This window comes from Zingiber officinale, chromosome 4B (genome assembly GCF_018446385.1).
Source record: "Zingiber officinale cultivar Zhangliang chromosome 4B, Zo_v1.1, whole genome shotgun sequence".
In the NCBI taxonomy this organism is placed as follows: domain Eukaryota; kingdom Viridiplantae; phylum Streptophyta; class Magnoliopsida; order Zingiberales; family Zingiberaceae; genus Zingiber; species Zingiber officinale.
The window spans coordinates 23,177,772-23,194,105 of NC_055993.1; the positions used below are offsets into that span (position 1 = coordinate 23,177,772).

At 38.1% G+C, this 16,334-nt stretch overlaps 1 protein-coding gene across 1 annotated transcript; it reads left to right on the top strand.

Annotated features, from left to right (window-relative positions):
- Positions 1-6,884: 6,884 nt before the first annotated feature.
- Positions 6,885-11,209, top strand: LOC121974859 (deoxyribodipyrimidine photo-lyase-like). The gene is made up of 8 exons (XM_042526120.1): positions 6,885-7,684; positions 7,782-8,022; positions 8,420-8,577; positions 8,697-8,733; positions 8,818-8,876; positions 9,156-9,237; positions 10,458-10,529; positions 10,741-11,209. The coding sequence occupies exons 1-8, from the start codon at positions 7,011-7,013 to the stop codon at positions 10,912-10,914; spliced, it is 1,497 nt and encodes a 498-aa protein (XP_042382054.1). The 5' UTR covers positions 6,885-7,010; the 3' UTR covers positions 10,915-11,209.
- The last annotated feature ends 5,125 nt before the right edge of the window (positions 11,210-16,334 follow it).

Genomic DNA, 16,334 nt, shown 5'->3' on the forward strand with positions numbered 1-16,334 from the left:
AGGAATTTAACCTGGTTATGACCAAGAGGGTTGTTAATCCAGGGCAGTGACAAAAAGCGCAGTAGAAGATCTCCTTTTGCTGAAGGCGGAGAAGCCTTTTACACTTTGAGGCTTAGAACTGTTGCTAGGAAAGACTATACAATTGATTGCTTGAGTTGTATTGAATTCCTAGCTCCAGGGGCCTTTAAATAGCCTATAGAAATCTGATCTCGAGGGTCCAAGGCGCCTCTAATAGAGGTCCAATGTGCCTCCAATGGGTGAGCGGATAAAACTTTATCCGCAGCGCAAACGGTCAGTTTTGACCTGTTGAAGGTGCCTTCAACAAGGCTGAAGGCACCTTCAAGCTGGAGGCGCCTCCAAGCCTGATAGAGGCGCCTCCAAGCTGGCAGCTTGAATTCCAGCTTGCTTCTTTGCTTCGCTTTGACTTCCGACGCTTCGATCTTTTGGGTGATTGAGGCCAACCAGAATAGGGCTCACCCGAACCCAATTCCCAGCCTTCTCCTCGAGCAGGCTTTCGTCCGGCTTCTCGTCCCTCGAACGCTGCGCACGTTCTTCTCGCTCCACCGGAGTACTCTTACACAGCTCTCTCGTCCTTCGGACGCACCGAGCCCATCGGCTCCCTTCCTGTGCCGTCCTTCTCGCTAGCTGCGTCTTCCGATTGACTTCCTGCGCTCCTAAGCTCCTGCACACTCAGACACAGGGATCAAACAAAGCAAAACCTAACCAACTTGGTTGATCACATCAAAATACCCACGGGGACCAACAAAATGGTCCTGCTCAATACACTCAAAGTGTACTAGTGTAATTTATCAGTCAAGATAAACTAATACCTAATTACACTGCGACTGTTCCAATGATTTGTTCCTTTCCATCTTAGTCACGAGCTACTATTTATAATTTATAAAGAACCGATAACATGATCTTCTGTGTGTGACACCACACACCATGTTATCTACAATATAAATTAATTGAACAACTACACTTAGCATAAATGTAGACATTTTTGACCAATGTGATTCTTTATTTCAAAATAAATGTTTACAAAAGCTAGGATTTTAGTATACACTCTAACAAGTAGATCAAAGGATCGACCGAATACTTGGCATAAGGAAAAAAGTCCAAGTGAGCCAAGGGATTGACCAGACATTTTGGTGAAGAAGTCCCAGCAGGTCAAGGTTGACCAGATGCTAGGAAATGAGGAGTCTCAACAGGTCAAGGTTGACTGGAAGTTGGGTTTAAGAACCCTAGACTTGAGTTAGACAAGTTAGGGTTGGCCAATCGATCAGGTGATCGATTGAAACAGAGTCCAATCGATCAACCGATCGATTGGGGGTGTGCTGCGAGTGAAAGCAACCTAATCAATCAGTCGATCGATTGGGGAGACCTTCTCATGAGCATAGAGAGGTTCTTAATTGATCAGCCGATCGATTGGGCCATGCCAATTGATCAACCGATAGATTGGGGCTAAATTTCTTGCAGGAATGCGAGGAAGTCTGAATCGATCGGTCAATCTATTTAGGGCTTTTCCAGAAAGAGCACAGAGGCGCTTTAAATCGTTCATTCGATTGATTCAAGCCTCCCCAATTGATTGGTCAATCAATTGGGTATGATCGTTGCACAGGATGCAGGTTTTGGATGGCTGGGATCGCTGGGATCTGACGTGACAATCGATTGGGAGGAGACCCAATCGATTAGGAGCCCTAGATCACAGAATATAAAGGCGACAGCGAGTTTAAATGAGGGAGCGCTGACACGAAGTCTTCTCCCCGATCTTCACACGATTTTCTTCGCCATTCTCCGCTAGTTCTTGGAAACTCTTGGGGACAAATGCTGCTGCACTTCCAAGGTTCAAGAGGCGATCTATATCAATAAGATCAAGCAAGAGAAGGTTTTTAGTTTATACACTTGTGTATTTTCTTCTTGTTTGAGTGTATCTTGTTGTGAGGAGATTGTATGAGGTTTCTCCACCTCCAGTAGTTACGAAGAAGGAGTTTCTTTCTTAGTGGAGAGTGCTCGTCTGTGTGGATCCTTGGATTAGTGTCACCTCTTCTTGAGGTGAATACCAAGTAAATTCTGGTGTTAGCATTGTGAGCTTGCTGTGAGGTTTTCCGCCGCAACATCATCACCTACGAAACAAGCGAATAAGTGTGACAAGCTATTCACCCCCTCTAGCTCCCGAATCATTCCCAACAGTTTCAAAATCAATTGATGGACCAAACAATTTTAGATTGACATAAAATTAGTTTTTATGTGTTTGTCTAGTTCTCTTGAATATATTCATTTCATCAAATGCCAATTTGACCCAATGTAATAATAGTGAATTTTTTAATACAAATTTTACTTTTTTACACAAAAAATAGTTAATAAAATGTTGAAATTTGTGTTCAATCACTGTTCTTAATATATTGAGTCAAATTGATATTTGAGGGAATGAATATAATCAGGAGAACTAGTTAAACACATCAGAGCTAGTTTCATGTCAATCTAAGGTCGTTTGATCCATCAGCCGATTTTGGATAAAATCAACTGATAGATCAAACATCCTTGGATTGACATAAAACTAATTCCTATGTGTTCTTCTAATTCTCTTGATTATATCTATGGTTTCAAATATCTATTTGATTCAATATATTGAGAGTAGTGATTTTTTGAACACGAATTAGATTTTTCAAACATATTCATATTTAAAAAATCAATGTTCTCAATATATTGAGTCAAATTGACATTTGAGAGCATGTATATAATCAAGAGAATTAGACAAACATATAGGAGCTAGGTTTATGCCAATCCAAGATTGTTTGTTCCATCAGCTAATTTTGAGTTAGTTTAATGTCAATCTGAGGTTATTTGGTCCATCAGCCGATTTTGGATAAAATCAACTGATAGATCAAACATCTTTGGATTGACATAAAACTAGTTCCTATGTGTTCTTCTAATTCTCTTGATTATATCTATGGTTTCAAATATCTATTTGATTCAATATATTGAGAGCAGTGATTTTTTGAACACGAATTAGATTTTTCAAACATATTCATATTTAAAAAATCAATGCTCTCAATATATTGAGTCAAATTGACGTTTGAGAGCATGTATATAATCAAGAGAATTAGACGAACATATAGGAGCTAGGTTTATGCCAATCCGAGATCGTTTGTTCCATCAGCTGATTTTGAGTTAGTTTAATGTCAATCTGAGGTTATTTGGTCCATTTGCCGATTTTGGATAAAATCAACTGATAGATCAAACATCCTTGGATTGACATAAAACTAGTTCCTATGTGTTCTTCTAATTTTCTTGATTATATCTATGATCTCAAATATCTATTTGATTTAATATATTGAGAGCAGTGATTTTTTTGAACATGAATTAGATTTTTCAAACATATTCATATTTAAAAAATCAATGCTCTCAATATATTGAGTCAAATTGAAGTTTGAGAGCATGTATATAATCAAGAGAATTAGACGAACATATAGGAGCTAGTTTTATGCTAATCCGAGATCATTTGTTCCATCAGCTGATTTTGAGTTAGTTTCATGTCAATCTGAGGTTATTTAGTCCATCAACCGTTTTTAGACAAAACCAGTTGATGGATCAAACATCCTCAGATTGACATAAAATTAGCTCCTATATGTTCATTTAGTTCTCTTAATTATATACATGCTCTCAATCATTAGTTTGACTCAATATTGTAGTAATTTTTTGAACATGAATTTCAACTTTTTACATGAAAACTAATCAGTAAAAAGCTAAAATTTGTATTAAAAAAATCACTGCTTTCAATATATTGAGTCAAATTGATATTTGATGGCATGGAGATAATCAGGAGAACTAGCCGAACATATAAGAGCTAGTTTCATGTTAATCCGAGATAATTTGGTCCACTAATTAATTTTGGATAAAATCAGCTGATGAACTAAAAAATCCTCAGATTGATAAAATCTAGTTCTTATGTGTTCTTTTAATTCTCTTGATTATATTTATGACCTCAAATATCAATTTGACTCAATATATTGAGAGCAATGATTTTTTGAATATGAATTAGATTTTTTGAATACATTCATGTTCAAAATATCATTGCTCTTAATATATTGAGTCAAATTGATATTTGAAGGCATGGATATAATTAGGAGAACTAGACGAACACATAGGAACTAGTTTTATATCAATCTGTGGTCTTTTGGCCTATCAACCAATTTTGCCAAAAATCAACTTTGATTCAATAACATTGTTGATAAAAAACAAATCAATCAATTGATTTTATTATTAGTCGACTGATTTGTTAAAATTTTTAAAAATTCAGCATAGAGAGAAATAGATTCGAATGGTAAAAAATAAGTTGACTAATTTTCAAAAAGAAATCAATTTGACTGCTTTTTTAACACTAGTCAATTGATTAGGGATAAAACGGAAAGTGAGTACGTGATTTAGTCATTTTGAAACTACCCTACTTGATTTGATAATTTTAAAACTTTACCTATGTGATTCAGTAAAAAGTTGTTTATATATTGACTCCAAGTTAAGTCATTTTTGTTGGTGTGGGAAGTATCACACGATCGAACCTGTGTTTTGATAATGATAAAGGGTTTAAAGTTAAGGTTACTTATTATCTAACAGATTTGAATGAGCTTGCAGGAAAAGTCCTAAGTGTTCTTAGGCAAAAGTCCTAGTGGATTATAGACAGGTGGAAAATCCTAGGGGGTGGTAACCTTAGGTGAGGAAAAGTCCTAGTTGCGGTTAGGCAGGTGGAAATCCTAGGAGGTGGTAACCATAGGTCCTAGGGCGTGGTAATCCTAGGTGAAAAGTCTTAGCGGGTCGAGAGCTTCGGGCAAAATCCTAGAGTCGGGGACTCTAGGTTGAAATCCTGGTGTCGCAAGCCGGGTGGAAGTTTGGACGGGTCATGGAGTGAACGTCCAGCATGAAGACCAGAAGCTTCGGACGCTGAGCAAAAGTCTAGTTGGTCTGGAGGATCAATCTGACAATAGGTAATCTCTCCTGAGAAGAGTAGGTGAGGACGTGCTCCCCGGTGAGCAAATAGTAGGCGTCAGTTCAACCTAGGGTTTATGGAAGAAATCCGAAGTCAAAATCGGATCGTCCGAAGGCTGTCAACTTATTTGTTTCATATAATTTAATTCTGTTTTGCAGGAAACTAACAGTTCTACAGGGTCAGACATAATCTTGATCGGTCGACCGAACCCCCTAGTACACAAAGGATCAGAATCCAGCTCTCGGTGAAGGGTTGACCGGAGGTATCGGTCGACCGAAGCTCGGGATCGGTCGACTGGACCGAAGACAGACAAAGGCCTGGTCGAGCGAGTTGATCGGATTATATGAGGCAGAGACCATCGGCTGATAAGTCGACAGAACAGAGGGATCGGTCGACCGAACGTAAGCGCTATCCAGAGAGGCTGCATCTGGACGGAAGGCTGGGCAAGTTCAGCAGGTTCGGTTGACCGAACTAGGGGATTGGTCGACCGATCCGGGTCGAGTCAAGGCTTGATCCCGAAGATCAGGGGATCTGGATCAGACTTGAAGTTGTTATAAAAAGGGGTCTCGGCTAGCTACTTCGAACAACAATTCTACAACCAATCTTCGAAGCTGCGCTCTACACCGAAACGACTCAACGACGCTCAGCTGCTTGAGTTGATCATTTTCTGTATTGTCGGTATACTCTTTTAAGTTCAATACTTGTATTTACTTATTTGTAAAAGATTCTCGAGTTTATAGTGATTGTCCATCGAAAGTACTCTCACTTACGGGCCTTAGAATAGGAGTCGTCACATGCTCCGAACCAAGTAAATCCTTGGTGTTTGTATTTTATTTATCTCTCTCTTATTTTCACTGTGTATTTACTTTGAGTTTATTCAAAATGAATGAATTAGCCAAAAATATTATTTATTCTCCTTTAGCGCTTTTCGATCCGATAAATTTTAGCTCTCGAGTGTGAACTCTCCAGCCCAAACTCTTGAGTTCTTGAGCTCTTAATTCAATATTGGCATTCGAATGACACAGTTGCTTTATTGAGTTGCTCAAGTCCCTGAACTCTTAATGATTGTCAATGTGGTCTCTTCTAGATTTGACCTCCAATCCTGCCTACCTTTGGCCTTACATGTTATAGCTCCATGTCAATCTATACTTGGCCATAATTCTTTGCAATTACATATCCTACCTAGGTATGATCTTCTATCTACTGTCATATCAAGCCATACTTGGGTATATGATGGTTTATAATCACATGGGAAATAAAAGAAAAGGGAGCATTTTTAAGTCATACCCAGACATATCTGCTAAAAAGAAAAGTTTTTTTTTAATTTTTTTTTATTTACATTCTTTCTACTTTGACTCTTGTGTGACTTAAGATTATTTTTGTCGAACAACTCTAGCAGCCACTTACGGAAGATTATTTTGGTTGTGAGTAACGATTCCTATCCAGACTACCTCCACATTGTCCTATCTTTGCGCCATCATTGTCCACCTCAGCATCCAACACAAGCGATGATTTTTATTTTTTGATTTTAGGATGGATTGACGAGGATAGAGACGATCACATTCACCTTTTTACTAACAAGTGATGAATTTTTGCTACATCATTCACCATAGTTATTATCCATGTCAATTGCCAAAGAGGATAATCAATAAAACTATAGGAATACAAGGAAGGAGGCAAAATGATAACAATGAAATTATAGGGAGCATTCCCCAATGAAGCAGATGGTAAAATTATAAAAAATAAATTTACAGAGGTCTTGTTGAAAGCGTGGAAAAATCTGAAGTTTAAAACGAAATCTACTGATATTAAAAATTTTAAAACTAAAGTGCATGGGGTGAAAAAACAAGAAGCAACCCCACGTCGGCGTCGCACCCATTCTGGACCAAGCAGCTCCACTCACTTCCGAACCTCGTCGACGTGGCTTCATCTCCGTCACAGCGCTCCCCACTTCCCGCCCGTTTCTTCCCTCAGGCTCCGCTTCACGCTGTCACGCCCACACGCCACCGTTCTTTGCTCCCAAATGGCACCCGCAGTCGTCGCACCCAGCTCCGCACCGGCCGCCGCGGTCCACCCGGCCCGCGTCCGTTTCCTCAGGCCCGGCTCCCCGTCCTCCTCCCCTTCCGGCCCCGTCGTCTACTGGATGTTTCGCGACCAGCGAGCCGCCGACAACTGGGCCCTCCTCCACGCCGCTGATCTCGCCTCGCGCTCCGCCGTCCCCCTCTGCGTCGCCTTCTGCCTCTCCCGCCGTTTTCTCGGCGCCCACGCCCGCCAGCTCGGCTTCATGCTCCGCGCTCTCCGCCCTCTGTCTCGCCGCCTCGCAGCCCTAGGACTCCCCTTCTTCCTCCTCCGCGGTGACGCCCCCGATGTCCTCCCTGATCTCTTCCGCCGCCTCGGAGCCTCCACCCTCGTCGCCGATTTCTCACCCCTGCGCCCCGTCCGCGATTGGAAGGACGCTCTCTGCGAGCGCCTCCCAGCTGAAGTTGCCTTCCACGAGGTCGATGCCCACAACGTGGTCCCTATCTGGGTCGCCTCCGACAAGCTCGAATACAGCGCCAAGACGATACGCTCCAAGATCCATCGTCTCCTCCCGGAGTTTCTCGTCGAGTTCCCCAAGCTTCCGGTCCCCGCCGTGCCGTGGGCAGGGGAGGCACCGCCTGAAATCGAATGGGATGAACTGATCAACGAAGTCATTGAGTTAACTCATCAATCCAGTTAACATATTTAGAATCCCCCAAAATTCGAATCTTGGCACGAGTTTGCTGACATCTCCGACTCTCCTTTTGACACATAGGGAAACAGGGGAAGTGCCGGAGATCAACTGGTGTGAGCCGGGGGAGGAAGCTGCGACAGAGATGCTGATGGGAAGCAAAGACGGCTTCTTGACAAAGAGGTTGAAGAGTTACGACAGCGATCGTAATGATCCAGTGAAGCCGAGGGCGTTGTCGGGGCTCTCGCCTTACCTGCACTTTGGCCATATCTCGGCTCAGCGGTGTGCTCTTGAAGCTCGGAAGCTTCGGAATTCCTGTCCCAAGGTATGCCTACTTCCCTGATGGTGTGTAAAATTGAGAGCCTTTTCAATTTTATCCTGCAATGCTTTAAAAAAAAAACTTTTATGTCATAAAATGCAGTGTAGATTAGTAGTGAGCAATCTTGTCTCGTTATTCAATTTGTCTCCAGGAAGAGATTGTTGAACTATTTTGTATTCAAGTAATTACAGACTATTGCACAACCATGCGTTAAAGAAATTTTGTTGGATTTTTTTTTTGATAGTTAATATATTAGCCGCAAATTAGCAAGGAATGCAGTTACATGTTGTTCAACAATTTAGATTCTTCTTCATGCAACTAATGGTTCGAATTGTAACTTTTTTTGGAAGTCACTAATATAAGAATAACTGATATATGCATGTTGCGAATGAACGATTCACAGTCGGTGGATGCATTCTTGGAGGAATTGATTGTGAGAAGGGAGTTGGCTGATAATTTTTGTTATTACCAACCTCATTATGATTCGTTGCAAGGTGCATGGGAGTGGGCTCGCAAGTCCTTGATGGGCCATGCTAAAGATAAACGAGAGCATGTTTATTCGTAAGTGATTGATAGAATTTTACATCAGCCCATCTTTACTTTTTAATTGTTGAATCATTTTATATTTGCAAATAGTGTCCGCAGTTCTCTTGGTTGCTTAATTTCTTTACTCTTTGCAGGAGAGAACAGCTAGAGAAAGCACAAACTGCTGATCCTGTAAGTTTACGAGTGATATTCGAATAATTTTCTAAATAAATAATGTATACCTGTGCCACTCTTAATTTGGTTCGTACCTTTCAGCTATGGAATGCCTCGCAACTTGAGATGGTTCATTGTGGTAAGATGCATGGATACATGAGGTAAAAGCTGATTTTTTTAATCAGTCTTATCCCGTATTATGATTTCCTTTTCATCAATCTTGCTACAGTTTGTTTGGTATCCCAATAGCATTAAACAACAATCTTCATTCATATTGTTACTTAAAAATCATGTCGGCAACTTGAGAATTTCGAGCTGCTAAATTGTTGATGCATATTTTTAACATTTAAGACTCAGCTTAAGAATCCCATTTAACCTCTAGAAATTTGTTGGGATTTCTCTTACCTCTTTCATAGGAATAATGTGATTGTGATCAACAGGATGTACTGGGCCAAGAAAATCCTCGAATGGACAAACAGACCAGAGGAAGCATTGTCAATAGCAATATACTTAAATGACAAGGTATACAGTTTTCTTGTAACATAGTGGAGTTCTTTATAATGGTATATATTGGTTCTGCTTAACTAGCATCAAAAATGAAAAACAGACTGTCTTGATAAGTATATTGGTCGCATCACTTCTCTCATATACACATATATTGCACTATTGGAAGATTAAAGAACACACCTCTCTTGGAACTACTGTTAATACATCTTTTGATCTGGTAAAGAATTCTGTCATAGTTCATGATCACCAGCCATACTGGTAGGCTTCATGCTGTCCATTTACTTTCTAGAAAAGCATTATTGCTAGCTATGCAGATGATCCCTGCGTTAACTATGTGCATTTCCAACTACTAATTACATATCTTTATATACATATCTTTATATACATATCTTTATATATGTCTAACAACAGTTGCATCATCAGGAATCACTTCCTTAATCCTATCATTCAGTTCTTTCAGTCTGCTGTAGGGTAAAAACTTGTATCAGCATGTAATATCAAAGCAGCATACAGATATGTTGAAATTGGTTCTTTTAGTCTATCTTTCAAAATAACTAACATGCAAATTGTGTAAGAACTATTTCTATTATTCTAAGAGAACTATGCCATCTCTATCTTTTTGGTGGAACCCAAATGTCAAGCCCATGCAGATGGAATTTGAAATTTATTAAAAAAAAAAAAAAAAACTACTATCCAGTTCAATTAGTTGTAGTTCTAACAAAAATAAAAAATAATTAAGTTAAGATGATAATAAAACTTCAATGGCAACCAATATATTCATATAAGTCAATTAGAATTGGAAGTGTGGGAAATAAAGGAGATCAAAGAAAATTTTAGTCGATGCAAATGCAAGTAATTAAGGATTTGAATGTGAGTAATGATATAGTCGTCCATAGAGGGGGGCAAACATTCTTGTAACCTTGTATGGAGCTTAAAGGATAAAATTTATATAGTTGATCCCATATAGGTGGGACAAAGATGATGATGACAGTAGCTATGCATAGAGTTCAATGGAGGGATATAGTCCATCCCAAATAGTTTGATAATTCAAATTGATGGCAATGGTGTCTGATAATGTAACTTTCCATCTTTTCATGTTTTGGTCAAATAGAAGCTAGTTATTTCGACAAATTATTTATAGATTAATATTGAGATGCTTTCCTATTCAAGGTATCTGTTCAAGATCTACAACTGTTATTGTGCTTTATTATTATTTTTTGCCTCACCACTTACAGTATGAGTTGGACGGGAGAGATCCAAATGGCTATGTCGGTTGCATGTGGTCTATATGTGGCGTCCATGATCAGGTTTGTCTTCCGATAACTATATGCTTATGTTTTCTGGATCACAAACGCTGCTACTATTCTCTTAGTGTTTAATTTGCCGTTGATTTCTTCAAACTATGGACTTCTAGGATCCATACACCACCTCCCAAACATTGTTGAGTTTCTTGCGTCAAGATTCTGGTGCTCAGTGAAATATATTGATGGTGTTTTTGTTGGATATCTTCTATTTCAGGGCTGGAAAGAGAGGCCGGTCTTTGGAAAGATTCGCTACATGAATTATGCAGGTTGCAAAAGAAAATTTAACGTTGAAGGATACATAGCCTATGTGAATAAGCTGGTCAGTGGAACTAAGAAGAGGAAATCGGATAGTTTAACAAGTCTTGTAACAAAACATTTGAAATCATAGCAAATTGCAGTGCGAGGAATTTGAGCTCCACTAGCATTCCAACACGTTAGCCAACTAATTGGTGGAAGCAAATGCTGATCACAAGCACCTATACCTGGTCATTCATTTTGGTTGCGACCTCATGATGAGTTTGCTTCGTTGAACTGGTACTTTGTTACCAGTTTGGGGGGATATTTTACATGTAGAATAGGCTAATTAGGTTGTTGATCAGTTAACCCATTGGATTCGAGCTTAATCACTGCATGGAAAGTGTTTTGATATTCTGAACTATAACATCACTGAAGTGAGAACAGAAGCACTCCAAGGAAGAATCACGTTAAGAAAAAAATATGTAAAGATCCCCACAGATAGGGACAAAAAAACCCAAACAAAACTACTTTCATGTGTTATCTGTTGGATTTCATCGTATATTTTCCAATATGTTCAGTTATGCCTATGTGCTGAATAAACTTTGTTGTAGTGATTTTTTAAGATGATTTTTAGTATGATTTCATACAATGGCAGACTTTCAATTCTTCCTTTAACTGTTTTGGAATTTAGGAGATGTTATAGTGTCAAAAGAATTGCAGAGAGGCCTTTTACTGGGTGAAAAGTATTTTATTATTATTATTTAAAAAGTGTTAGAGGTGAGGGTTTTATTTAATTTTTATCATTTTTATTAAGAAGAGTTAAGGGAGGATCCAAAGGCTTTTTAAACAAGATGTAGATATTGATGTATTCTATTCTCATTGAACTTCTTTATTTTCATATAATACACAATATTCTCTCAACGCCAAATTCCATTTTTATCTTGTTGTCTTATCAAAGAAGATGGATTCAATCATGTGAAAGTTACTATGCAATTTTTATCATTTTTATCTCGAGTCATTATTTTGATCGATCATAGAGGGTGGAAAGTGGAAGTGCACAAAATTAGCACTTGTGGTTTATAAAGAGTGAACACTATAGAGCACTGATAAAGATGAGACTTCATGTGGACGATGGAAGTGCACAAAATTTAACTTTTCAACAATCTCTACATTAATTCTAATAAAGAGAAGTCCTATAAACTGAAATTAAAAATACTTATTGCATTAAAATTTTAGATGATATTTTGAGAAGCAACTAAGCTTTTGAGGAGCATTTATTAATTTTGTAAAATAGAAAATTGCATCATTATCATAATAGTAATTTCAAAATTTGCTCACAAAATCCACTACCAACCTACTCAGTCAAATTTTCTGTTATTTGGACACTACAGTTGATTGTCTCCTTTGTGTTGATAAAAAGAAAGGCACGACAAAAAAAAAAAAATGGCAAAGAAACCTCAGCCTCCGCGGCTAGAATTGAACTATTGCCACATCTTACTGAATGATTAAGAAAGAAAAATGACATGCAAAAAAAAAAAAAAAAATCTTAGGAAAAGAATAAATATATAAAGTGATTGACCCATAAAAGGTGAAAATAATGGCCATAAATTTATATATCTATCCGTGAATTTTTCCTTTAAATTTTTTCCTTTTACTTATCATTACTCATTAAGAAAACAATAAGACAGTAGGAGTCACCCTGAAGGAGCGCCGAGCTAATGGTTTACCCTTTTTACTATCAAAAAATTAATAAGTAGTTGCTTCGGGGGTAATGGTGTAGTGGCAAAATGTCTTCTTAGTTTTTTTGGTAGATCGAGTCCCGACTTCTGTGAATTAACGGATGAATTTCTTTTAATAGATGGTTGACCTAAGAACGCTGGGCTGATGGACCACCCACTGCGAGCGCTTCCCAATTTATCCTGATGGTGGATGGAAAACTTCTGTAGGGTTGGGCCGGTCACCCCTAGAATTAGTCGGCATAAGCTAGATACCAGGTGTCAACTAATAAAAATAATAAGTAAGCCTCAAGGGCATGATGCAATGTTAAGAGGTAGGACGAGCTCCCATACAATGAGAGTTCAAATTTCTCACAGGGTATATCATATACTCGCGGTATTCGAACCACTCATGATACTCGGTCGTTCGTCATGAATTTGTGCTTTTTAGATTTACGTTAATATCCAGTAGAAAATTTCTATAGGACCAGATTGGTTACTTTTAGTATTAGTTCGTTCGAAGAGTTGAATACCTAAATTACCAAAAAATATAATATAGTTTGAAGAATAAGGGCATTTGATCGTATGCAAGCTAAATCCACAAACACAAATTTGTGACAAATTTGCATGAGACTAGTTGTTGGAAAAATTATGCATTGCTCAAATAATATTAAGAGGAAAGAACACTCGATCGGACCAACAATAATCTAATCTAGGATAGCAAAGACCGCGGGGTTCATGATTTGCTGTAGCACTTTCATGATTTATCATAGAGATTGGTAGGAAACTTCTATGGGATTGGGCTATTGGTATAAGGAACACCATTATCGAACCTATATTTGATGTTGTCAAAGGTTCAAGTTAAGTCTTGTTATTATCTGATGAATTAATCTAGTGTGCAGGATGCTCAATTCAAAAAGTCCTAATAGGTCAGTTGGACCCGATACTAAGCAAGGGAAGTCTCAGCAGATCATGGAACCAGACAGGAAGTCTAGATGGGCCAAGTGGACCTGACATCTGGCAGGTGGACGCAATAGGTTTGGAAGACCCGATATCGAATTAAGTGGAAGCCCTGACAGCTGATTCGATACTGAGCAGTTAAGTCCAAACAGATTTGGAGGACTCGATGTTTAGCAAATGAGTTAAGGTAAGCTACTAGAGGTAGTGCAGTGAGGTCGTGTCCCAGTAGGGACAAACCTTAGGCGTTGATCCAACTGGAGAAACCAATAGAGATTTTTAAGTTAAGATCAAGACAGTCCTACCTATCATACTCATACATATTTAATATCTATTATCTAACTCTATGTTGTAGGATCATATGACCCCTTAAATTTAAAAGGGTCATAATTTTTGACTCAGAACTCAGAATCATGCTCTGTCAGCGGCCACACATTCAGAAGTCAGAGATCTTCATTTGACCAAGGATTTAGTCAACTGAATAGGAGGTTTAGTCGACCAATCTAGCCATTTTATTAGTGGGCTGATAAATGGGATCAGACGGCTGATCCATAAAAGGAAACGATAAAAATTAAATCAAATCATCGTGTGAATAACAATTCAGACATTCGGTTGACTGATAAGCGTGATTAGTCGATCGGACATCAAAAATCATGGGATCGCATGGATTAGATTAGAGCAAAGAAGGAAAGTGCGAGATTTAGTCGACTAATAAGAGGATTAGTCGACTAAAAGCATCAGTCGACCGAACTAGAGTTCAATCGACCGAACCACGCTTATAAAAGAAGGTCTCGAGGTCCGAGCTTGAAACAACTTTTCATCTCCGATCTATTCTGCTCCTGCAAGCTTCGACAATTTTGCTATGAGAAGATCTCCAACAACTGCGCTACATCTTACATTTAATTATTGTTGGTAACTTTATTTTTGTTTTGCACTTATTATTTGAAGATAGTAGGATTGTTACTATCATCATTTCATACTTGTATGATTTTACTTATTCGGAAGAACTATAATAGAATTGTCCAATGAAAGCGGTCAAGGATCACAGACTTTGGAATAACAGTCAGCTGAGTTACGAACCAAGTAAACCGAATATGTCTCTGTGTCTATTGTTTCTATTTTTGCTACAATATGATTTGATTTTACGAAATAAAAAGAAAAGATCTCAAAACGAATGAGATTCACCCTCTCCCCTCGTCTTTCATGATCTAATATGGACTGATCACCTTAAAAATTAGTTAGATCGTAAAAATTATAAACTCAACTTGATCGGGCATTATTTATGGTAGCAAACAATGAAATTGTGATTTAAATTTTAGAACTCATGAAACCTTTCTCTTTGGCCCCGATTTCCGTCCCACAAAGCCCCATGTGAAGGTTTGTTCCCACCTCAAAAAGTTTTAGTTTCAAGCTAAGGAAAACAACCCTTACTTGTGCCCATTAATTTGTCTCACTGTCTCTACAAAGGAGGCTCCCTAGAAGCATTCTAACATACTAAAATCTTAAGTTATCTTCTATAATTAGAGTGTTTCTATTTTAACATGAACATTGTTACATCTTGAGAGAGAATTACTGATAAGATGTAATCATATGAGTTAAGCAATGTTATCTTGAAAAGAGAGTCCAACTCTCATTTGACTTTATCGACTAACCTAAAGGAGTGCAGTGTGTTGACTACTTGAAGCTTTGCGCCAATAAATATGACAACTATAATAAAAAATGACTAACCTAAAATGCTACATCACCCACTCAAAGAAGCAAGTTGACTAAATTCGATGATTATGTATTAAAGAGAACACCCTCAAAAAGGAGACTAGACTACTTGTTGGAGTGTGTCAAATAATTGAAGAGTGCTGAAAGGTTGCTTATAACGAAACGGAGGAGAGAATAAGAAATAATTATTTTTGGACGATTTATTACCGCACCTAAAAGAGGTTTATGTATGCCTGTTGTCTAGATGATAAATGAAAAAAAAAAAAAATCAAATATAGTATAGGTAAATCTTGATTAATTTGGAAATGTTATCTTTCAATTGGATTTGTGCTGATTATGATTATAATATCCGATATAGTAAATCTCAATTGATTAAAATCCATTTGAGATTATTATCCTATATTAGTACTCTTGGTATTGTTATCTTTTACAAACTCAATGGGAGTACTTGGATGTTGAATTTGATTGCTAGTTTGATAGTGTTGTCTAAATATTTAATGGCCTAACGAATATGTCAATAATTTGAACTTATGTAGATATCTAAAAAATTAAAAGTTATTAAGTTGTCATACATTCTTTAATAAAATGAAAATCATTCTATATGTTTGGAACAGACATAAAAAATTAGATTAACACTAGATAGGTCATCCCAATATTGACACACTAGGTGATAATGCTCACCCAGGTACCCTTCCACGACCCGTCCCAAGGCATATGGAATGATGATAAATTATGATAACGAGCTACCTCCTAGGTGAGAGGGACCTATTCCTTAAGAGAATGAATCCCAGGGGATTCAGAGCTTACACTTGTGCAATTCTACCACTCAAGAACCAAATCAGTTACACCATGGGGGGAGCTCCAATATTGTCACACTATGTGATGCAAAAAGGTGTAATGCTCACCTAGGCATGCCTCCATTACTCGCCTCAAGACCTTTTGGAAGAGAGGTAAATCATGATATTGAGCAGCCTCATAGGTGGGAAGAATTTATTCTCTAAGGGAATGAACTCTAGGAGATTCGAACCTTACTTGTGTGATGCAAATCTAGCAACTAAATACCAACTTAACTACGTCATGGGGGTCTAATATTGTTATAGTATATTGTAAATCTGCCACATGGTTATCGGCTCGACTACACCTCCAATATTATCATAGTAAAATGATAATTCCAGTTTGCCTCATT